Genomic DNA, 26,127 nt, shown 5'->3' on the forward strand with positions numbered 1-26,127 from the left:
GCTGGCATTGGAGAGGGTTCAGAGGAGGTTCACAGCAATGATTCTGGAATGTAAGGGTTATCATACAAGGAAGAGACAGAGTAGATGAGAAAAGGATGTTTCCCATGATGGGGGAGACTAGGAATAGAGGGCGCAGCTTCAGGATGGAGGGGCGTCCATTTAAAACGGAAATGCAGAGAAATTTCTTTAGCCAGAGGATGGTGAATTTGTGGAATTTATTAGCACAGGCAGGTGTGGAGGCTAGGTTGATGGGTTTAAGGCAAAGATTGACAGGCTTTTGACTGGACACGGCATCAAATGTTTTGGGAGAAGGCTGGGGAGTGGCACCGAGGAGAAAAATAAGATTAGCCATGAGTAAATAGCGGAGCAGACTTGATGGGATAAATGGCCTAAGGCTACCCCTGAACCTTACAGTCTATGGTCTTATGTACTTTATAAAGCACTGATGAGGTCTCACTTGGAATATCATGAGCAGGTTTGGGTCCCTTATCTTAGAAAGTAGGTGCTGAAACTGGAGAAAGTTCAAAGGAGGTTCACAAAATAATTCCAGGATTAAATGGCTTGTCATTTGAAGAATGTTCAATAGCTCTGCACCTGTAATCACTAGAATTCAGAAGAATGAGGGGTAACCTCATTAAAAGCTATTGAATGGTGAAAGACATTGATAGAGTGGATGTTTTGAGGCTGTTTTCTATGGTGGGAGAGTCTGAGAATGGAGGACACAGCCTCAGAATAGAAGGGCATCCTTTTAGTATGGAGATAAGGAGGGATTTCTTTAGCTAGAGTGTTGTGAATCTGTGGAATTCTTTGCCACAGACATCTGTGGTGGCCAAAGTCTTTTACGTATATTTAAGGCAGAGGTTGATAGATTCTTGATTGGTCGGGGCATGAAGGGATACGGGGAGAAGGCAGGAGATTGGGGCTGAGAGAAAAGTTGGATCAGCCATGATGAAATGATGGAGCAGACTTGATGGGCCAAATGGACTGATTCTGCTCCTGGATCTTCTGGTGTTATGATGATGTCTCCTTGGCAGAACATTGAAAAGAAAATTAAATGATAATAGGAGTAATTGAGTAAGCTTTTGCCACCCTTAGAAATTATCTGAATAACTCATCAAAAAAATTTCATTGTTCCACCAGCTATTATTCTCAATTCAAGTTCTTTCAGTGGCCATAGTAGGTACTGTTAATTAATTTGGTCCTTAGATCCAGTTTTGCATTTAGAATATGCAAAAATGACTTCTGCTCTTTGCAAAACAGAGTTTACAACAAATCTGTAAAGTTAACGATAAATAGTTGAACTGTCAAATTTTCAGAACACCCTTTGTTCCAAAAAGCCACATTTAAACTCTAAAATGATGCATAAGCTATGAACTGATTTTTTTGTTTTCTGATGAAAATGAGGGTGCATGATGTCTATTTCTTGGTTGTAAGATAAAAAACAAAAACATATAAATTGGTTTCAGGTGCAGCTGAAATGGTCTTAGTAGTTTTTCACTGCATGAAGTGTGAGGTCTTACCGGGTCATCCTCAGAAATAACTGCATGCTGATTATATTAAACAGAAAATGCTGGAAATACACAGTATATCAGATGTGAGAGTTTTCAGTGTTTTTTTTTTAGCTTTTATCTTAGATTTCCAATAACTGCACTGTTTTTTTTAAATTTCCAACTGAGGAAACATCTTCCACAATGTGTCAAAAGTAACAGGATTAAAAATCATTTAGGTAAGGAGATGACCATTTTAAGGAGTACGTGGTACATAATATGTAAGATACTTTTTAAAACTGGCATGAATGATATGGTATGACTGGTACATGTATTGTACCCTGACATGCAGTGTATTTGAGAGTAGCTGCCTTCAATAAAGGTTATTTTATTCTGTTTATTTATTTATGCAAATGAACATACAGACTCTACTAGTGGAACCTTCGGAGATCGGAATCAGGTTTATTGGTACTGTCTTAGATTATGTGAAATATGTTGTTTTACAAAGTAATAAATTACCACAGCATAGAAACAGGCCTTCCTAATATTCTGTGCCATCCTAATATTCTGCCATCCAATCTATTGTACTTGCACCAGGACCAAGGCTCTCCTTGTCCCTTTCATCCATGTACATATCCAAAATTCACTTAAGTGTTATAATTTAAGCACTTGAATAGCATTTACCACTTTCACTGGTATCTAATTTCACAATCGCACTACTCTCTGAATGAAGAGATTTCTCATCTGATTCCCCTTAAATATTTCACCTTTCATTCAAACTCTCTGACCTCCAACCGGGGAGGGGGTGGGGGAGCCTACATGCATTCACCCTATCTATACCCTCAATATGACACTCGGAGATACTTTCTGAACCTCCCTGTTTTAAACCTGTATGATTACTGTATGCCCTATTGTTCCCTTATAGATTGTGCAAAGAACTTACTGTGGTTGTTTGCAATGACTGTGGCATAAAATTGAAACTGGCTGCAGAACAAACTTGGGCATCTTCAAGATGATGTTAAAAATAAAGCCTTTTCAAATGTATTTATAGAAATATTATAAAGGAACGATGTTTGGAAGAGAAAGGAAATTAATAAACAAGTCCTCTGGATGGTGCTATTTAAATTGATTGAAAGGTTATCTGCTTCAATATTACTGCTGTTAATACATTCTTGATGTTCTCTTTTCAATTGTGTAAAACCTCACCTGCATATTCCATGATCCTTTTAAAATGTACTCGACTTTTCCTGATAATAAGAAATTGAACACTGCAATTAAGTTTCATGAAAAGATCTTATCTTAAGTAAAGCAGGGAACAAGTAAGAGTATATCCGTTTAAATACTTTGAAAACCAAACCATTGCTTGCAAAATAGATGTAAACAACAATTAATCTATGTTACATATATTGGAGTTATACAACATATTAGAAATTTAAATATGCTGGAATTAAGAAATGCTCATATCCTATACATAGTGGTAGCTGTTCAGCCAACACGGTCAATGAACCAAACTGATTACAATACACACACTAACACTCTTCCCTTTCTCTTACAAAGGTATCAAAGGTGGTGGGTACTGCAGATGGCATAGGCTCAAATAGTCTTGAGATGGTACATGGCCACCAGAGAGTCTGTAACCAATGGCAGTACATAACTGAAGATAACTATCTCTGTAACTAATCTAGTGAAGAAGCTACACAACGTGAGCACTCCTGTGAAAGTTCAGATTTTAGACATAGTTCCATGTAGCTCAAACTGCTGCCGGTGTGGCTGGATTTCAGTATTTAATGAGGCCTGTGAAGTGGCAAAGGCAGAAGGGAGAATAAATCTACTTTCTTTCACGATGACATGATCTGTAATTGAAACTCTGGCTCTCCACCAGGGATGCAGATATTGCAAGATGGAAAGAACATAGCAAAGTCATCCAAGGCAGCATCTATAGGGAGAAGCGCTGTCGACGTTTCGGGCCAAAACCCTTCTGTCTGACGAAGGGTCTCGGCCCGAAACGTCGACAGCGCTTCTCCCTATAGATGCTGCCTGGCCTGCTGTGTTCCACCAGCATTTTGTGTGTGTTGTTGTTTGAATTTCCAGCATCTGCAGATTTCCTCATGTTTGCTCTTTAAAGTCATCCAGGACCGGATCTGTTTGAGTTTCTGTTTCTCAGTCTTCTGCAATCTCCTCCTCTAAGAGCTTGACTGTATTTACTACAGGAGCACTATGGAGAGCTAGTGGAACAGGCAGAAGATTGTGGACATGAATGGTGGACACAGCTGAAAGATTTATTATTACATGATTTGCCATGTTGATTTAGATGAATTGTAATCATGATCTAACTCAAATCTGATAATAAGGTGATAAGCAACAACATAATAAAATAGCAGTAACACAGGAACTGTTTCCATAGCTCTTCAGCTTTCCACAGTTTCATTCACGTAGGGAATATGAGCATCCTTGGCAAGACAGTGTCTGATCATCATTCCTTTTGACTACACAATGATGAATCACTTCCTTGAGAATGCTTTAAAACTCTGATTAGACCACATTTGGAGTATTGTGTTCAGTTCTGGTTGGCTCATTATAAGAATGATGTAGAAGCTTTAGAAAGAGTGCAGAGAAGATTTACCAGGATAGTGCCTGGATTGGAGAGAATGTTTTATAAGGATAGATTGAGCGAGCTGGGGCTTTTCTCTTTGGAGTGAAGGAGGATGAGATAGACAGACAAAAAATACTTTATTGATCCCGAGGGAAATTGGGTTTCGTTACAGTCACACCAACCAAGAACAGTGTAGAAATATAGCAATATAAAACCATAAATAATTAAATAATAATAAGTAAATTATGCCAAGTGGAAATAAGTCCAGGACCAGCCTATTGGCTCAGGGTGTCTGACACTCCGAGGGAGGAGTTGTAAAGTTTGATGGCCACAGGCAGGAATGACTTCCTATGACGCTCAGTGTTGCATCTCGGTGGAATGAGTCTCTGGCTGAATGTACTCCTGTGCCTGACCAGTACATTATGGAGTGGATGGGAGACATTGTCCAAGATGGCATGCAACTTGGACAGCATCCTCTTTTCAGACACCACCATCAGAGAGTCCAGTTCCACCCCCACAACATCACTGGCCTTACGAATGAGTTTGCTGATTCTGTTGGTGTCTGCTACCCTCAGCCTGCTGCCCCAGCACACAACAGCAAACATGATTGCTGGTGACTTGATTGAGCTGTACAAGATGATAAGGGGGCATAGATCGAGTGGACAGCCGCATACATTCCACCACCACCCCCAAGTCAGAAATGGCAATTATGAGAGGGCATAATTTTAAGGTGATTTTAGGAGGGGGGGTATCAAGAGGTTTTTTAAAAAACACAAAGTGGTAGGTACATGGAATGCACTGCCAATGTGAGTAATAGAGGCAGATACATTTTAAGAGATTTTTAGTTAGGCACATGGATGAAAGGAAAATGCAGGGCTATGTGGAAGGGTTAGATTGGATTAGAAGGTCAACAGCATGAGGCGAAGGCCTGTATTGTGCTGTGCAGTTCTATGTAAGACAGACGGAAGCAATGTAGAGACGAAAGCAAACACTGGAAAAAGGAAAAGTCAGATGCAAGGTTATTAGATTTCTAAAAGGACAATGGGTGTAAAGACACTTTATCTGAATGCCCATAGCATTTGAAACAAGGTCAGTGAACTTGTGGCACAAATCAGTACAAAGGAGTATAATTTAGTGGCCATTACCGAAATGTGGTAGCAGGGTGGAGATAATGGGAATTAAATAACTAAATATTATCAAGTAATGCTGAAGAATAGGCAGGAAGGTAAGGGAGGTGGGGTAGCACTTTTAGTTAAGGTGAGATCAAGGTGATAGGTAAAGAAGATTTAAGATCATTCAGTCCATCTGGGCAGAGGTTAGGGATAGTAAAATAGAAAAAAAACATAGGTGAGAATTGTCTGTAGGCCACTGAATAATAATGTTACAGTGGTACAGGCAATAAACCAAGAAACATCTGATTCACGTAAAGATGGAACAACATTTGTCATGGGTGACTCTAACGCACATAGATTGGGCAAATCACAGTCTTGAAGAGAACTTCATAGAATGCATCCATGATAGCATTCTTGAACAGCATGTTATTGAACCTACAAGGGAATATGCTATTTTAGATCTGGTTGGATCACTAAGGAAATAAAAGAAAACATCAAACTGAAAGCTCGTGCATACAAAGGTGTCTAGAATACTGGTAAACTGGAAGACTAGGAACAATTTAAAAAGCAACAAAGAACCACTAAGTAAGCAATAAGGAAAGAGAAGAAAATATAAAAACAGACAGTAAAAATTTTTATAATTACATAAAGTGGAAAACGGTGGCTAAAGTGAACATAGAAGATTAGAAGATTAGAAGGGGAAATAATGTTGGGAAATGTGTAAATGTCCAAAGCCTCAAATGACTATTTTGTGTTACTCTTCATGGTGGGGTACATGACTAATGTGCCAAGGAGAAATGTTATGGATGCGATGAGAGGTGAGGACCTCAATCCAATTGTTGTCACTAAAGAGTTAGTGAATAGAAAATTAGTGGGCCTAAAGGTAATCAAGTCCCCTAGTCCTGATGGAATGCATCCCAGGGTACTGAAAGAAATGGCAGAAGTTATAGAAGATGCATTTGTGATATTTTACCAAATTTCTCTGGACTTTGGGCAGGTCAAATCAGAGTGGAAGATAGTAAATGTCACACCACTGATTTTAAAAAAAGGATGTAGGCAAAAGGAAGGTAACTATCAGCCAGTTAGCTTAACATCTGTAGTCAGGAAAATGCTTGAAGTTATTATTAAGGAAGAAATAGAAAGACATCTGGATAATATGGTTCCATCAGATAGACACAGCATGGATTCATGAAGGGCAGACCTGTTTGACAAACTTACTCAAGTTCATCGAAAGAGGGAAACAGGGTGATGTTGTCAAGCTGGATTTCCAAAAAGCTTTTGATAAGGTGCTGTATAAAAGTCTCACCCATAAGATAAGGATGCATGGAGTTGGGTGCAATGCAACAGCACAGATAAAGGATTGGTTTACCAGCAGAAGGCAGGGAGTTGGATAAATGGGTGTGATGCACCATCAATAACTCACTCTGAGACGTAAAGGCGAGGTATCGGCTTTTATTGACTGGAAGAAGGAACAAGCAGTGAGTGACCACCATACTACATCCTGGAGACTGAGAGCCGGGCTCAGACCTCCATCACCTTTATACAGGGGTCTGTGGGAGGAGCCACAGGAGCAGTCATTGGGGGCGTGTCCAGACAGGTATATGTAGTTCACCACAGGGTGCTTCTCTGATTGGCATTGAGTGCTGAGATGAGTACTGCAGGGGTTGGTGCTCAGACCGCTGCTATTCACAAGATACGTTAATGATTCAGAAGAGGGGACTGAGCGTAGTGTATCTAAATTTGCTGATGACACTGTATTGCATGGAAAAGCAAATTGTGCAGAGGATGTGGAGTCTGCAGAGAGATATAGATAGGCTAACTGAATGGTCACTGTCTGGTAGATGGAGTACAATATTGGTAAATTCAAGGTCATCAACTTTGGAAGTGAAAATAGATGATTAGATTATTATTTAAATGATGAAAGATTGCAGCATGCTGTAGCGTAGAGGCACTTGGGAATACCTGTAAATGAATTGCAAAAGGTTGGTTTGCAGGTGCAACAGGTTATCAAGAAAACAAATGGAATATTGGCCTTCAAGGGACTGAATGTACGAGCGGGGTGATTATACTGTAACTGTACAGGATACTAGTGAGGCCACACTTGGAATACTGCATGCAGTTCTAACATAATAAATGGCTGTGTGAATATCTGAGCTCCTGGAATTATAGATAGAATTTGTCAAATATGCCTAAAATGTTGAAGTAGAATCTGATTCTCTGATAGACCTTTCCTAATGAGTTGCAGCTCTTACATGAAGTACTGTTGTTTAAAATCATGGGCCTGGCATTTCAAACATTTTCATAAATGGAGCACAAATCAGAATGTGATCTTTAACAACTATGCTCTGCAACTATAAGGCTTCGTCAATAGCTATTACAGCAGAGGTTCTACCTCATCCTATCTGAAGTAGAGCCTCCTCCCTCTTCCCAGTTCTGAAGGTGACTGACTTTAAACTGAAACGTTAACTGCTTATTCTTTCCACTGACACTGTTGAGTGTTTTTTTTTTCATATTTCAGCATTTGCAATTTTTTGGTATTCATTCCCTGCCATGAGACTAAGAAAATTGAAAGATTAGAGAAATAGTGAAGAATATGAAACTAAGTTACTGATACTGCTCTGCCAGAATTGCAGCAGAAACAAAAAAAAAATAACATGCTTCTTTTAAGGGAGTTTATTGGGGTTTATACCAACCATACAATTTCAAAGTTGCCAATATTGGTATCTCATTACAATGGGCTATAAGATTATTAATAATATTTGTTTTACTTGCAGAATACAAACATGAATGGGATTTTTTAAAAAGCCAACAAACTAATTTTGAAGTGGATAATATTCTATTTATCCCCTCTGCCTAGACCAGGAAAATCTATCATGGGCACTGATCTGACATACCCACTTTAAAATTCAGTACGCTGAGAATGGACTTGGTGAATGAGGATATGCAGATAAATGCCATTGGAAATAAGAAAATTAAATGTATACTTTCAATATAAGGAGAAAAGAAAAATACAGAGCAAGAATAAAATTAACAAGCAGGGAGGAGCAGCAAAATTAACTACCTAAGAGATTTGGGAGGCATGCTTTAGGGAGAGGAGTCTAATTGAAGGCTGATAACATTCTGAGTATGATGCATGCTTTCTTTTCTGGCTGTATAGTAAGATAAATAAATAAACATGAAACACATTGCATGGCTGGCAGGCTCCAAGGAACTCTGATTTTGATTGCTTACGCCTAAAGAAACTGTCTGGTCACATATAGTAGTCAATCACTAACAAATTTCATAAAGTAAATTAAAATGGTCTCTACATCCCATTCTAAAATGGCAAGTACTAAATGTCAGGCAGAGAAAACTGTACATATTTCATCTAACCTAGATAGCCATTTCATTCTATAAAACAAAAATGACCAGATTTGACTTCTAAGTTGCTGAATCCAATAAATAAAGGGTAAAAGAATTTGAAGAAAAAGGTTATAGGCATATTGCATATGGCGGGCAGTAAAGAACACAGTCTTCATCCTTAGTGCCACAGATTAGTAAGGTAAGATCTTTGATCTTAATAGCAAAAAAGAAAATCTTTAATAAAATCACTAGGATAAATTATGCATAAATATCAGGCTTATCTATAAATTATGCATATATATTATAGGAAAATTATGCACCTACAGTATATAGTTAATAAATTAAACTCTGTTTGACATTTCTAATAAACTAAGTCAAAACTGTCTGACATTTAATTTCTTTTTATGAACCAGGGGACCCTTTAATGAAAATAAGAGGAAGCAATTATATTTCTGATTGATGCAACAACCAATTGTACTGAGATATTTATCAAATTTAACTAAAATACTTATTATCTTTTGAAATACACCTGACATGGCAGTGCCAATTGTTGAAATAAAATTCACTATGTATCCATCATGATTTCCTTAAATACGTCTCCAACAATTTATGTTGAATGCTTAAGACTTAATAGGCACATCCTTTAAAAAGCAGCTGCTCTTAAAAACCTATTACAGCAGAAATCCTTGGATTAAAGTCTTTAAAATCAAGTCACATGCAAAATAATCAGTACTTCTGTGTCAAATGAATGGTATGATTCCTCAAGCAGGAATCATTAAGGTCCCTTCAGACTATTGATTCAGCACTCTAAAGGCTTGTCACTTATAAATATTGTAATCCATCTTAGGTTCTGAGGTTACCCAACAAATATTCCCAGCAACTCAGTTCACAAGGTTAACTCAGTTAACAGCCAGAGGTTCTGGTACATATTGGTACCAACGACATAGGCAGGACAAGGGAGGAGGTCCTGAAAACAGACTACAGGGAATTAGGTAATGTTGTAATGTGAGTATTATTAAAAGTAAGCTAACACTAATCGGAAGCTGTTGGTAACAAGAGGCAGGTTCCAGGGTTGGTGGGATTTTACCTCTGGTGTGCATTGTATACAGTTCCACCACCTCCTGCGGCGTGCCTGAAAACCTCAGTATTGTAAATATCATTTGCTGTCCCTGATAAAGGTGTTCTTTTGGCCATGCAATTGTTGAGTGGTCCTTTTGTAAAGTAGAAGTTACCACATATTTTTGGCGACAAGGTGAACTGGTGTTGTGGACATGTCGGCACGTTTCGATCAGGAGCTGTGAGCGGACGAGGAGCCTCGCATTCAGATAGCTGCGTTTGGGACTATCGGTGAATTTGTAGAGGAAATTGAGGACTGGCTGGAGTATGACGAAAGGTTGGGACACTTTTTCTGTGCTACTGGAATTACTGAGGAGGCTAAGAAGTGCTCTATTCTCCTGAGTGTGTGTGTGGGGAAAAGACTTACAATTTGATAAGGAACTTAGCCACACCGCGGAAACCAGGAGAGATTCCATATGACGAGCTGGTCAAGCTAATGGGGAACCTCCACAATCTGAAACCTTTGGTGATAGTCCAATGGTTCAAGTTTCACAGCCATGTCCGGAAGCCAGGTCAGTCTGTGGGCGATTTTGTGGCTGAGCTTCGGCAGCTGTTGGAGCATTGCGATTTTGGAGCCATGTTGGATGACATGCTCTGTGATAGATTACTATGCAGCATTAATAATGCCGCCGTACAACACCACTTGTTGGGGGAAACCCCAACATTGATTTTCAAGAAAGCCCTAGAGATTGCCCAAGACATGGAGATGGCTGCTAATAATGCCAAGGATATCCAGAAAGGACATTGGGGGGGGGGGGGGGGCAGAGACATTGTTCCAGTTTTGAAGGCAGATAAAATAGTAAGGATATGTGGGGACTACAAGCTTACGGTGAATCGGGTGTCTAAGCTGCTGGAGTACCCATTACCACGGGTGGATGACCTGTTTGCGACCCTGTCAGGGGGTAAGCTGTTCACAAAGCTGGACATGAGCCACGCCTACCAACAGCTGCTGCTCGACGAGGATTCAAAGGAGTATATCACAATCAATATACACAAGGGATTATTCAAATACAATTGCCTAGTGTTTGGAGTGGCATCTAGCCCCGCCATTTTCCAAAGGACAATGGACTCTTTGCTGTAGGAAATTCCGCACGTAGCAGTGTATCTTGATGATATTTTGATCACGGGAGCCACGGAGGGGGAGCATTTGGCTAACTTAGAACAGGTGCTGAAGAGGCTCTCAGACACAGGGCTGCAATTGAAACACGGAAAATGTTCCTGGCTCCGAGTGTGACCAGCCTGAGACACAAGATTACAGCTGAGGGGCTTTGCCCAGTGGAGGACAAAGCGAGAGCAATCAAGGAGGCCCCAAGAGCATCACTGAACTCAGATCATTTTTGGACATAGTGAATTATTACGGCAGAGGGGATGTCAGGGGTAAGTTTTTTTTATGCAGAGAGTATTGAGAGTGCGTGGAACGAACTGCCGGCGACTGTGGAGGAGACAGATACAATAGGGTCTTTTAAGAGACTTTTCGATTAGTACATGGAGCTTAGAAAAATAGAAGGCTATGGGTAACCCTAGGTAATTTCTAAAGTAAGAATGTGTTTGGCACAGCATTGTGGGCTGAAGGGCCTGTATTGTGCTGTAGGTTTTCTACGTTTCTATACCTTCATTGGTCCTACTCCATAGGTGAGGTCTTTCTCTTGGCCATTTAGTAGGAGAAAGTAAATATTTCAGGCTAAAGAACGTGTCTCTATTTCTGCCCTCCCTTACTTGAAACATAAATACTTGAAACACTTAGCACAGCAAGGACTCAGAATTAATTTTTTAGTTAGAATGAGGATTTGAAATCTATCAGCAGTAAAGCAGCAGTGTCACAACTAAGTGAGCTGATGAGTCGGGAAAGACTTAACCCCCAGGTTGGAGCTGCAGCAAATAGTGAGAGAACAAGAAATATCCACCTCATCCTCATCAGTGCAATCCCTGCAAATGTCCCAAATGGATTGGGAACAGCGATCACAAGGTTCACATTATGGCTCACTGTCTACCATGGGACATCCAGTAGGCATTCCATTAACTAATGTTAAAAACTTGAGAGTCCTATCACATTTGGTTGTGAGTAGTTGATAATTACAGAACTCAATACCAATTATCGCTCCGCCAATGATGCCTTGACTAGTGTTTGATCTGAAAATGCTGATGGAATACAGCATTTAAGAATGTTGTTATTTACTTGGTCACTAGATATTATCTAATTTCTTGTAGCACTGCATTGACAAAGCTGCTTTCTGTTAATTTTTTTTTAAGTGTGCATGTGAAGGTCTCCTAGGCTTCAACAGAGAGAGAATCTCTGCACTTCTTCCACTGGGACCCCAGTAAACGTTGGAAAACTGGAGAAACCAGCCTTTACAGAACAGTGAGGTTTTGCAATGTCTCAAGTATCAAGATTAGCTTCATAATAAATGCCAACATCCAATGCTACTACAAAGCTGCACTTTTGTAAGAGATAGCAACTGGCCTGAAATGAAACAAACCATCTTTGCCATCAAGGAGCTAGTTGAGCACTGTGAACGCAGTAACCATCCAATTTAATGTCCTGACGAAGGGTCTCGGCCCGAAACGTCGACAGTGCTTCTCCTTATAGATGCTGCCTGGCCTGCTGTGTTCCACCAGCATTTTGTGTGTTGTTTGAACCATACAATTTAACCAATTTTCTCTCTATGTGAAAACTAATGTACGTGCTGCAGAGGGTACTCTGTAAAAGATCCTGTCCATAACTCATCTCAGAAAAAAATGGCATGAAGAGTGGAATTTCCCTACTAACAAAGTATATAAACTACTCTTAGAATGATACTATATAGATCTTCCAATAAACATAATGATACAAGTATTCATAAGAAAGCTTTTGGGGGGGGGGGGGGGAGGAATATGTATCGGTGTTAATCTAAGTGTGTCAATTACTTAAGTAATCAAGTGGTATCAGTTTATAGTCCTGACAAAACACAAGGCATATTGAAAATCATTCACAGACAATGGCTACCTAGTAAAGTAACCAAACTTGAATTTTATTTTTGACATCTCATAAGAGCAAAGTGCTTAGCAGCAACCCGAGATGAGATCATCCTGATTCAAAGTTTGCCTTTGTCTTTGTATGTCAATAGTTTCTTGTGACCAGCCAATGGATGAAGGTTCCTGCTCAGAGTATGAACTACTGTGGTATTATTCTCCTGAAGTTAATGAATGCAGACCGTTTGTGTATAGTGGTTGTGGTGGAAATAGCAATCGCTTTTCTTCAAAACAAGGATGCATACGTCGATGTATGAAAGGTAAAAGTGCTGATTTTACTTTAGGACTTGCTGAAAGAATTTTATTCCTGGGGAGAGACAATTAACTGACTTTTTTTTATTTAAAATCAGATGTGCAACATTTAAGCTCATAGTAATTGATCAAGGAAGAAATTTATAAAATCTGCAATTTTCCTTGCAGTTTCTTTGCATTTTCGATGTACTAACATATGAAGGTGCCCAGATATGCCCAGTGGCATCCATTGGCAAGCCCAGGAAGCATTTTTGCACGTGAGCTAGCTTCAGTGTCCTTTGAAGGGAACTTGCCCAACCTTGTCTCAAATCCTGTACCATTTGCTCCCTTCTCCCAGTACCCTCACCCATTTAAGGACCTTAATCTTATCAATCTACACTTGTACAGTTCCAGATGGTTTCATTTCAATTGGAGATCATGTTAATATCTTTCTGACCTAGTATAAAACACTAAGTTTTGTAACTTGAAGGAAATGAAGAGTTACATGGGAACCACAATAAATAACATTGGGCTTGGCAGAATTCAAGTTTTTAGTTTTTACTTATTTCAATGAATATAATGTTTTTATTTTAATTTTTGCAGATTACAAACAGCAGTTGTAACGCTGTTCATTATGATAGAAGTCACTGTCCCGATTTTTGAATATATTGAATAAGACAATTTTTTCCTAAAAACCATTGAAGAACAAAATGTATTTCTGTTTTAATATACAGGATTAAAATAGGAGGCTGAATGATATCATATTATTTATATCTTGAGCCAATAAGGAATTGACGAGTCAGTCAATGTGCATCTTCACTCAAGAAAGAAAACAGGAAAGCTGACAGATCCTTGTTCACTAATGTCAAATGGAGGAAAACTAATTGCAGAGCTATTAATGTATAAGTGTTTCAGAGAAATGACTTTGCAACTTTGATTGCTGTGAGTTAGTATGCCAATAACCTGTGTGTTTGAATGTTTTTATTTGGACTTCTCAAAGCTCGATTGATATTTGACTTTCTATAAGTTGGAAAAAGTAATGATTTTCATTTGCTATTTAATATGGTATGAGGGCATGCTTCATTTTCTTCCACTGTTTTATTTAGAGAATCAAAACAAGAGTTGAAATAAGATAAACCAGCAAATGCTTGATAACTAATGGTTGTACTGATATATACACTTTATTGGAAAAGTTTTGTTAAAAAACACAAAAAATAAATATTTTTTCACTTCTAATTGACATGAAACCACTTTAAGAGCTGACTTAATTGTAAATTAAGTTAACCTGTTTTGGACACTGGATTAATTCAATTTGGGGAACAATGCATTCAAAAAGGGGCATATATGCAGAAATAATATTAGACATGCAGTGCAGCAGTGACATTAATCATTGTTATAATTACTTTTGCAATGAGCACTCACTAGAAATGCAAAGCAACGGCTGCAAGACAGCATGTCCTAACTGAAGGATACAGGGTCATTTTTCTTCATCTTACTGGCATCTTTATGAGTAATCTGTTTTCAAAGTGACTATCAGCTTCAACAAAAGACTGCATTTCTGATTATTATTCAGGTGAAGTCAGTCACTTATTTCTTTTGGGAGAAGGGTGTACACTTTGATGGCCCAGTCTTCTCTTTGGGTATCTTGCTCTGTAACTATATTCTCCAAGTGAAGCACGATATCCACTCCTCTGTTTATGTTTGCAGTCTTCACACCAGATTACCAATACATCTCCAACCTCCTGCGATGGCTGCAGTTGTGAGCGAGTAACTTGCAAGCTCCAGCCGTAACCGTGCACAAGTGAAAATCAGGTCAAGTTTGTAGAGTAACAGAGTAGATTAATACAGCACAAAGAGGGCCATTCAGCCCAGAACCCTCCAAGCCCCACCCCTCTATGTACCTATCCAAATGTCTCTTAAATGTTATAATTGTACATGTAAATGTCCAGGAGATCATTCCTCATTCTCCTGCATTCCAGGGCATAAAGATCCAACATGGATCCTTTTCCTACAACTCAAGCCATTTAGTCCACATCCTCAAAAATCACTTTACACCCTCTCCAGCCTGACAATGCTTCTCCTGTAACAAAATAACCAAGAGTATACAATACTCCAAATGTGGCCTCACCAATAACTTACTGCAACATAATGTCTCTACACTTCAAGAGTGTTAGGCCATTGTGCATGGCCTATTAGCAGCTATAACCAGAGCGCCAACCGTGAGTTAAATAGCAGGGAAAGTTCAGGTATAAAAGGGAGCAGTGATCTGAGGCAGAGTGGTAGGGCTTTGGCTCATTCAGGCTTCAACGATAACAGGTCGGAGCAAAGTGAGTTACCTGTGACGAATAGAAACAGGAAGGATGTCTGTGAGGCCAGTGTTATGTACTGGATGTCAGATGTAGGAAGTCCAGGAGACTCCCAGCCTCTCAGATGGCCACATCTGCACCAAGTGCGTCTAGCTGCAGCTCCTTAGGGACTGTGCTAGGGAACTGGAGATGCAAATCGATGATCTTTGTCTGGTCAGGGAAAGTGAGGAGGTAATAAGAGAGGAGCTACAGGCAAGTAGTCACACCGGGGTCTCGGGAGACAGATTAGTGGGTAACAGTCAGGAGAGGGAAGGGCAGGAGTCAGTTCCTAGAGAGTAATTCTGTGGCTGTCCCCATTAACAATATGTACTCCTGTTTGAGTACTGTTGGGGGGTGAGGGGGAGGACAGCCTACCTGGAGGAAGCAACAGTGGCCATGTTTCTGGCACAGAGTCTGGCCCTGTGGCTCAGAAGTGTAGGGAAAGGAAGAGGAAGGCAGTAGTGATCGGGGACTCTATAGTCAGGGGGTCAGACAGGCGATTCTGTGGACTCAGGAAAGAAATGCGGATAGTAGTTTGCCTCCCGGGTGCCAGGGTCCGGGATGTTTCCGATCACGTCCTCGATATCCTGAAGTGAGAAGGAGAACAGCCAGAGGTCGTGGTACATATTGATACCAATGACATAAGTAGGAAAAGGGAGGAGGTCCTGAAAACAGATTACAGGGAGTTAGGAAGGAAGTTGAGAAGCAGGACCTCAAAGGTAGTAATCTCGGGATTACCGCCAGTGAGTATAGGAATAGAATGAGGTGGAGGATAAATGCGTGGCTGAGTGGGCGGGGATTCAGATTTCTGGATCATTTGGGGCAGGCGTGACCTGTACAAAAAGGAAGGGGCGGTTGGCTCACAAATGGAGCAAACTTAGAGACAGTGCGAGAGGGAGGATGGGCAGGTAATAGAGAACGGGCATGCTCAGACCGATAGTTTGAGATGTGCCTATTTTAACGCAAAAAGCATCATGAACAAAGCAGATGAGCTTAGAGCGTGGATCAGTACCTGGAGCTATGATATTGTGGCCATTACAGAGACTTGGAAGGCTCAGGGGCAGGAATGACTACAAAAATGCCAGGCTTTAGATGTTTCAGAGAAGACAGGGTTGGTAAGCTGATGGAAAAGATACTGAATGGCAGGATTTATGAATGTTTGGAGAGGCATAGTATGATTAGGAATAGTCAGCATGACTTTGTCAAATGAAGATCATACTTGATTAAATTTTTTGAGGATGTGACTAAACATTAAGGTAGAGCAGTAGATGTAGTGTATATGGATTTAAACAAGGTATTTGATAAGATAACCCATTCAAGGCTTATTGAGAAAGTAAGGAGGCTTGGGATCCAAGGGGACATTGCTTTGTGGATCCAGAAATGGCTTACTCACAGAAGGCAAAGAGTGGTTGTAGACAGGTCATATTCTGCATAGAGGTCGGTGACCAGTGGTGTGCCTCAGGGATCTGTTCTGCGACCTCTTCTCTTTGTGATTTTTATAAATGGCCTGGATGAGGGAGTGGAGGGATGGGTTAGTAAATGTGCTGATGACAAAAGGTTGGGGGTGTTGTGGGTAGTGTAGAGGGCTGTCAGAGGTTACAGTGGGTCATCGATAGGATGCAAAACTGGGCTGAGAAGTGGCAGATGGAGTTCAACCCAGATAAGTATGAGGTGGTTCATTTCGGTAGATCAAATATGATGGCAGAATATAGTATTAATGGTAGGACTCTTGGCAGTGTGGAGGATCAGAGAAATCTTAGGGTCCGAGTCCATAGAACACTCAAAGCTGCTGCGCAGGTTGACTCTGTGGTTAAGGCATACAGTGCATTGGCCTTCATCAACCGTGGGATGGAGGTTAAGAGCCGAGGGGTAATGTTGCTGCTTTATAGCACCCTGGTCAGACCCCACTTGGAGTATTGTGCTCAGTTCTGATCACCTCACTACAAGGAGGATGTGGAAACTATAGAAAGGGTGCAGAGGAGATTTACAAGGATGTTGCCTGGACTGGGGAGCATGCCTTATGAGAACAGGTTGAGAGAACCCAGCCTTTTCTCCTTGGAGCGGCAGAGGATGAGAGGTGACCTGATAGATAATGAGAGGCATTGATTGTGTGGCTAGTCAGACGCTTTTCCCCAGAGCTGAAATGGCTAGCATGAGAGTGCAGTTTTAAGGTGCTTGGCAGCAGGTACAGAGATGTCAGGGGCAAGTTTTCTTTTAATATACAGAGTGGTGAGTGCGTGGAATGGGCTGCCAGCAACAGTGGTGGAGCCGGATACAATAGGGTCTTTTAAGAGACTTCTGTATAGGTATGTGGAGCTTAGAAAAATAGAGGGCTATGGGTAAGCCTAGTAATTTCTAAGGTTGGGACATGTTCAGCACAACTTTGTGGGCTGAAGGGCCTGTATTGTGCTGTAGGTTTTCTATGCATCAATTTGCCACTAAAATCTGTCCTTTATGCCTAACTACTAACTGGAAGTACTAATTTCCTCTCTCATGTAGAGGTACAGAATTATTGTTAGTTCTCCATATGCAGAAGGAAATTAAATTAGTATTATTTGATGGTCTGCCACATTTTACTTGTTTAGAAATATTACATTCTCAGGGTTAGATGTTTGAGTGACAAACTGCATAATTCTTCAGGCATTTCTTACAAGGTTTTGTTAATGTAGGAAATGATATTGTAATTCAATTGTTTTTTTTATTATTGTTAGGAGCTAGATCAAATAGAAGTGTCTCAGAATTTCTTCTCACAAATGATAACCAGCATTCTCACATAATATTGTATGTGATTTGCATATAATGCATTAAATAATAGGTTTTCATTACCTGTCTACTCACCAATTCTCTACTGAAAGAGAAGCCCTAATGGCTATTAATGCAAAAATCTAATGGTTTTGATCAATTAGATTCTTTTGCAACATTATACATGGAATAATATAGCACAGGAGTAGGCCCCTCTGCCTACAATATCGGTCCCAAACACAGTACCCTTAGTGTTAGTGTACAGAGAGATCTTGGGGTCCTAGTCCATCGCTCCCTAGAAGTTGTTGCACAAGTTACAGGGTGGTAAAGGCATATGACATGCTTGCCTTTATTTGTTGAATATTTAGTTCAGGGGTGGGGAAGTTATCCTGAATATTTATACAACTGTGTTTAGGCCATATTTGGTGTATGGCGTTCAATTCTGGTTGCCTCATTATAGGTATAATATTGGCCCCTTCAATAGCATCGTTTCAGTGGATGCAAAATTAATTAAATCATTATTTTACAAGTAAGTACATGGGCTATTGTGTACAGTTTTGGTTGGCCTATTATATATAGTAAATATGCCATTAATCAACCTGATGAACATTTACTGCACTCTGTTTGGTAAGCATATTCCTCCGAATGTAGAGAGATCAAAGCAGGACACCAGAGCCCAGTTTACACATTATTACCAGGATCTATATAATTTCAGTACAATTATCTCCTTCCCTTATGCCTACCTCTCCCCCCACTAAACCTTTGATATTATTGGAGTGTTTCATAGTACATCTGACAAAAAGCTTTTTTAAATTTTTTTGTTATAAAGACAGTTACAAAGTATATATTCAATGCATCCACCTTTCTTTTTCCAGCTATTAATTTTTGGGTCATATCTTCTAAAAGACTAATGTTTACCTTGGCTATTCTCTCTTTATCCAAAAGATGCAACATCAGAAAAACGAGGCTATAATGGAGAAAAAGACAGGACTTTTCTCACTAAAGCACAGAGGCTTGTGCTTATCCAAAGATATTCTGTTTAGAGGTATTGCGAAGAGTAAATATAGCACAGTTCCCTTGTTCAGGACAACATTGATGTAGGATCACAAATGTAATAATTATGAAAAGGAAATGAAAATCAAAACAGATATCAATCACCTGAAATTCACTATCATAGAGCTGTTAAAATATAATCCTTTTTCATGTACTTTGTTATGTCAACATTTCCAACTCAATATTTTGTCCAATTGTCACAATTTAGTTGCAACTTCTTGGCTCTCTGAGGTGTCTCACAGTGCATAATCATTTTGTGGTTATTTACACTATAAATATTAAATGCTGAGTTTCAGAGCTCTCTCGGCAAGATTATTTAATCATACTTCCTACAAAATGACTTCTAGAATACGAAACAAAACAGAACATCAGCAGGTCAGACAATATCATCAGGGAATATTTCAAGTGTTTCAAATTGCAGAGGATGGAGCATGGGATCAAGAAAACAAAGGGAATATCAATGATAGGGTTGACAAGATTGCCCAGATAACATTGTTTTTGGAGCAATCGGGTTAACAGATGAATGAATTCAGTTAGAAAGACAAAAAAAAATCCAGTGACTTCTTAAAACCCTACTGGGGCATAAACTGCTGAAAGCAGCTCATCAGAATCCTCTGCCCTGGACCAGTATTTCAAGTCCAGATGTAGCCCTTCTACGTCTCCAAGGTGAAGATCCTTCCTCTCCCAGGGATGAGGTCTTTGGAGCTTCTGTTGACAATTCTTTAGGTGTATTGTTTTTTTTTAAAACAGGATGGGGTTGGTGGTCCCTTGCCCAACCCTCCTCCTTGCGCAACCAGGCTTGAGACCATCCATGGCAGAGTTATCCTCTGACTATGAGGTGTAGAAAAGAGACAGACATACTTTATTGATCCCGAGGGAAATTGGGTTTCGTTACAGTCGCACCAAGAATAGTGTAGAAATGTAGCAATATAAAACTATAAATAATTAAATAATAAGTAAATTATGCCAACTGGAAATAAGTCCAGGACCAGCCTATTGGCTCAGGGTGTCTGACACTCCGAGGGAGGAGTTGTAAAGTTTGATGGCCACAGGCAGGAATGACTTCCTATGATGTTCAGTGTTGCATTTCGGAGTCTCTGGCTGAACGTATTCCTGTGCCAAGCCAGTACATTATGGAGTGGATGGGAGACATTGTCCAAGATGGCATGCAACTTGAAGCAGTTGCTAATTATCAGAAACTAAACTTGTATTTACTCAGCAAATCATATCACTTCATAGAATGCATTAGCAGCAGTAAGAGGACCCAATAACTTTCATATGCCTTGGAGATGGCAGTCCTCAAATGATACCAACACGATGCTTCATTTCAGCTCTGCTGATGAGTAAGGATTGCAACCAAGATATGGAGCTTCCTTCATAAATATTTTTAAAAAGTGAATAGCAAGACAAGCTGGATTTTATGTTAGCAGACAGTTGAAGAACAACTCAAAAAGGAGGCCAAGGATAGTAGATGCCAAAGAGAAGGGGGAAATAATTATCCTTTAACTCTACAAAAATATAAATTTCTATTGTAGCATATCAGATAGATACTGAGGTAATTTACTGGAAGACAGCTCATTAATAAATTAAACCTTAAATGTTTAAATAATAAAATCAAAAGAAAATATTGTTGAATATTTCATTGCATCATATATCAATTTCTGCTATTTTTTGACACAACCGCTATATCTGTCAGATACTTTGACTAATTAGCATCTGCAAACTTTGAAACATGTATGCTGCACTTTGATCCAGGAAAGTTAGTGAAGAAACTAAATCTGATCTCACATTACCATGTATCATATTTCATAGAAGCAGTATTTGTTGAATGTAGGATAGTATTTCTAAATTTTAGATAGAAACATACGGATGAGGAACATACAAGTGCTCCCGTTTGATTGTGGGCAAGAATCTGGTCCTCAGGTACAAGGCATTCTCAGTATTGCTCTGTGTAGTTCAGTTGTGGCGTAAAACCCAGCTTCTGTGCCACAACAATCACAAATCATCTTCTGTTTCATCTGAACACAGATAGAAGGTGAAGTGCATCTACAATATAAAAGGCTACAGAGAAGGGGGGGGGGGGGAGAAAAACATACCCAGTATGGCTCTCATTTGTGCGTGCCTGCACTGAGCTGTGCGTAGAACCAAAGTATGCAAACACTAAGTGTTACTACATGCTGAGGTTACACCAGTCTCTGGTGTAGCAAAGGATGGACCTGGCCTGATTACCATGCAATATTCCCATTAAGTTAGACCTGGCTGCACTATCTGTACTTTGGAAAAGTTACTGTAAAAAACACTTGACCGCAAGTCCAAGTAGCAGTCAGCATGGAATATCCTGCAGGTCCTGCAAGAGACAAGATAGATTCTGTGCAGGAGTTTCCTAATGGACTGTCAAAGCCATTTGGCCTCATCACTGGAACTCACAAACAAGCATCAAGACCTCATGGCTGGTAGTGAGCCCTCTCCATCCATCAAGATCCTTTCTCCACAGTCAAATTCAGAGTCAGGTTTATTATCACCGGTATGTGATGTGAAATTTGTTAACTCAGCAGCAGCAGTTCAATGCAATTAATAATCTAGCAGAGAGAAAAAAATAATAAACCGTGGATGTAAATACATGCTTGATAGGGCTCTTTAGAAAAGCATATAATTCAGATAATGGTAGTAGAATCATTTCAAGCATGTATAAGGGGTTGTCAAATCTTAAAACACATTCAACTTCATACATTAAAAAATGGGAGGAGGGATAATTATAGCTGAGGAAGAATGGACAACAATATGGAGATATCAATGGAAGTGTACCAATTCACAGAAATGGAGGGAGATTGGATGGAAAAACTTGATAACATATTTTATCACACCCTCTCAGAAATCCCATTATGATGGTAACCTCCCTGTTTGCTGGAGAAATTGTGGAAATCAAAATGCAAATCATCATATTTTTTGGGACTGCCCTGTTATCAAAAACTATTGGAGGGGAATACACAATGCCCTACAAGACATCTTTAAATGTGAAATACCCTTGGAGAGTGAGACCATATATTTTGGATATATACCTCAAGAATGTTTGAAAAGAGATAAATATTTAATGAATATACTGTTGGTGGCTGGTAAAAAGACTCTTACTAGGCAATGGTTATCACAGGAGAGCCCAACTTTAAATACATGGATGGAAATTACAATGGACATTTACAAAATGGGAGAAGATACAGCAGCTGTTAATCATAAGCTGGAACAATTTGATTCATACTGGGAAAAATGGTTTAACTACGTAATGCCTCATAGGCCTGATTTTATTCTCACAAATCAATGAATCTGTTGTTTAAAAAAATCACTCCCTACTTGTACATAGTTCTTTCCTTTTGCTTGTTTTTTTCTTTCCACTCTTTTCTATAAGTGTATACCCCAGATAAATACTTCATGGAGATTTTGTGATATATATGATTATATGATATATATGTACAATGTCTGAAATACACCTTATGGAAATGTTTGTTTGATGAACTTCAATAAAAATAAATTACAAAAAACCATGGATGTGCACCTTGGAAAGTTTCCAGGGCGCAAGCTGGGCAAGGGTTTTTTTTAATGGAAGACCAGCAGTTGCCGGCTGCAAGTCTCCCCTCTCCACACCACCGATGTTGTCCAAGGGAAGGGCATTAGGACCCATACAGCTTGGCATCGGTGTCGTCGCAGAGCGACGTGTGGTTAAGTGCCTTGGTCAAGGACACACACGCAGCCTCAGCCAAGGCTCGAACTAGTGACCTTCAGATCACTAGACAAATGCCTTAACCACTTGGCCATGCACCAACAAATAAACAAGTAAATCAATTACGTATATTGAATAGATTTCTAAAAATGTGCAAAAACAGAAATACTGTATATTTAAAAAAGTGAGTTAGTGTCCAAAGCTTTGACGTCCATTTTGGAATCGGATGGCAGAGGAGAAGAAGCTGTTCCTGAATCGCTGAGTGTGTGCCTTCAGGCTTCTGTATCTTCTACCTGATGGGAACAGTGAGAAAAGGGCATGCCCTGGGTGCTGGAGGTCTTTAATAATGGACGCTGCCTTTCTGAGACACCGCTCCCTGAAGATATCCTGGGTACTTTGTAGGCCAGTGCCCAAGATGGAGCTGACTAGATTTACAACCTTCTGCAGCTTCTTTCGATCCTGTGCAGTAACCCCTCCATACCAGACAGTGATGCAGCCTGTCAGAATGCTCTCCACAGTACAACTATAGAAGTTTTTGAGTGTATTTGTTGACATGTCGAATCTCTTCAAACTCCTAATAAAGTATAGCTGCTGTCTTGCCTTCTTTATGACAACATCAATATGTTGGGACTAAGTTAGATCCTCAGAGATCTTGACATTGAGGAACTTGAAGTTGCTCACTCTCTCCACTTCTGATCCCTCTATGACGATTGGTATTTGTTCCTTTGACTTACCCTTCTGGAAGTCCACAATCAGCTCTTTCGTCTTACTGATGTTGAGTGCCAGGTTGTTGCTGTGACACCACTCCACTAGTTGGCATATCTCACTCCTGTACAACCTCTCGTCACCACCTGAGATTCTATCAACAATGGTTGTATTGTCAGCTAATTTATAGATTGTATTTGAGCTATGCCTAGCCACAGTCATACGTATATAGAGAGTAGAGCAGTGAGCTAGGCACACACCCCGAGGTGCGCCAGTTTGATTGTCAGCGAGAAGGATATGTTATCACCAATCTGCACAGATTGTGGTCTTCCGGTTAGGAAGTCAAGGAGCCAATTACAGAGGGAGGTACAGAGCCTCATTCCCAAGGCACGTTGCTCTTAAGATGGCTGAAGCGTGGATGAGAGTGATTCACCTGTTCATGAACTGCGCATTCACCAAGTCTAGAAAATTATGCAATGGTCCCTGGCCCTGTCTTTAATATTTCAGCAATATTTGAGTAATATCATAAATATATTATTGATTAAGCATTCTTTGTTGCTTGTATAATGCATTGTGGATTATATATGTAAGGTACAGAAATGGCATGCGTCATCACACCACCACACGGTAAGTGCATGCCTCACTTAAAGTAAAGACAAAGGTAAGACTCATATTTTGGACTTTTCCTTTCAATTAGTTTTAATGTTTTGGAGTTACAAAACACAATACCAGTCAATGTCCACCCCAAGCAGTTGCAGAACAGAGAACACTCTGATCACAGGCTGTTCCCCGAGACACAAACCAAGACAAACATCAGGTGTTGCCAACTGAGTGATGCACTTTGGTCAGCCCAAAACTTGCTGGTCCTTCAGTGCAATGAGAGGTAAATGCCACTGACAGGCTGCTGGAGTGCATGCTAAAGGGCACAGAAGTTTGGAGCAGTCTCTGCGAAGGCTTTGTGGATAGGACCACAGTCAAATGTTCTATCAGAACTGGACACTGAAGGGCTCGGTCCTGTGTGACAAGCTGTCAAATACTTCATGGGTGAATTGTTTAAAGAGGAAACATGAGTAGCATTGATGCACTATGAAGAGAATGTGTTGATTTGATGACACAATTGTATTTCCTGGAATGAAAAAAATAGCACTTCTGGAACTTCAAACTTAAATAATAATTGACATGCTGAAAAATAGTCATTAGCAATGACAACAAAACTGCTAGGTTGATGTAAAAACTCACTTTGCTTATTAGTGCCATTCAAGAAATCTGGCCTATGTGCAACTCCAACGTGCAACTCCAACGTGCTTACATAAAAATATAATTCAAATCAAGAATTAGGGCAACTGTCTCCCCAGGTCCCTCCAGCACCTAGTGACCCTGTGATCTCTGTCTCCGAGGCTGATGTCAGAGAGGTGAATCTTCACAAGGTGCCAAGCCCTGATGGTGTACCCAGATGGGCACTGAAAGACTGTGCTAACCAACTGGTGGGAATGTTCAAGGACATCTTCCATCTCTCATTACTGCAGTCGGAGGTTCCAACCTACTTCCAAAAGAGCATCAATCATACAGTGCCCAAGAACAAGTTGAGCTACCTCTATGGCTATCGCCCAGTTGTACTCACATCTACTGTGAAGTGCTTTGAGAGGTTGGTCATGGCTAGAACCATCTCCTGCCTAAACAAGAACCTGGACTCACTGAAATTTGCTTATCACCACCACAAGTCTACAGTGGAAGTAATATCACTGGCTTTCCGCTCAGCCTTGGATCACCTAGACAATAGCAATACCTACATCAGGCAGTTGTTTATTGATTACAGCTCAGCATCCAACACTTTCATACCCGCAGTACTAACCAGCAAGTTTTAAAACCCATGTCTCTGTACCTCCCTCTTGCAACTAGAGCCTCGACATCCTCATCAGACAACAGTCAGTGTGGATTAGAAATAACACCTCCTACTTGCTGATACTGAACACCAACACACTTAAAGGATGCGTGCTTATTTTGCTCTAATCTCTCTGCGCCTAGTTGGCGAGGCACAACTCATACGCCACATATAAGTTTACCGATGACACAACTATTGGGTTGACAGCATCTAAATTGATGTACCAGAGTGAGATAGATCAGCTAGTTGTGCAGTATCGCAACAACAACCTTGCACTTATGTCAGTAAGACCAAGAAATTGATTGTAGACTTCAGGGAGGGGAAGTAGAGGAAACACACACCAGTCCTCATCGAGGCAGCAGTAGTGGACAGGGCAAGTGCCTGCATGTCAACATTTCTGAAGATCTGTCCTGGACCCAACATATTGATACAGTTGCAATGAAGGCATGACAGCAGGTATATTTCATTAGGAGTTTGAGGGGATTTGATACATCAGCAAAGACTAGCAAATTTCTAGAGCTATACCATGGAGAGCATTCTAACTGATTGAATAACCATCTAGTATGGAGGGGGCACTGCACAGGAGCGGAAAAAGCTACAGTAGGTTGCAAACCCAGCCAACTCCATCATGGGCACTGCTTCCCCAGCATTAAGGACATCTTCAAAAGGTAATGCCTCAAAAAGACAGCATCCATCATCAAGGAAAACCAACACCCAGGGAATACTCTCTTCTCATTGCTACCATCAGCAAGGTACAGGAGTCTGAAGGCATACACTAAACAAACTGAAATCTGCAGA

The 26,127-nt window shown here is 40.2% G+C and overlaps 1 protein-coding gene across 1 annotated transcript in view; it reads left to right on the forward strand.

The window, feature by feature from the left end:
* The window catches only part of col7a1l (collagen type VII alpha 1-like), a 420,731-nt gene extending 406,551 nt beyond the window's left edge, over positions 1-14,180 (forward strand). The window contains exons 98-99 of the mRNA XM_073066798.1: positions 12,755-12,919; positions 13,625-14,180. Coding sequence (XP_072922899.1) covers positions 12,755-12,919; positions 13,625-13,635 — 176 coding nt within the window. The 3' untranslated portion in view covers positions 13,636-14,180. The remainder of the gene's footprint in view (positions 1-12,754; positions 12,920-13,624) is intronic.
* The last annotated feature ends 11,947 nt before the right edge of the window (positions 14,181-26,127 follow it).

This window comes from Hemitrygon akajei, chromosome 14 (genome assembly GCF_048418815.1).
Source record: "Hemitrygon akajei chromosome 14, sHemAka1.3, whole genome shotgun sequence".
Lineage (NCBI taxonomy): Eukaryota > Metazoa > Chordata > Chondrichthyes > Myliobatiformes > Dasyatidae > Hemitrygon > Hemitrygon akajei.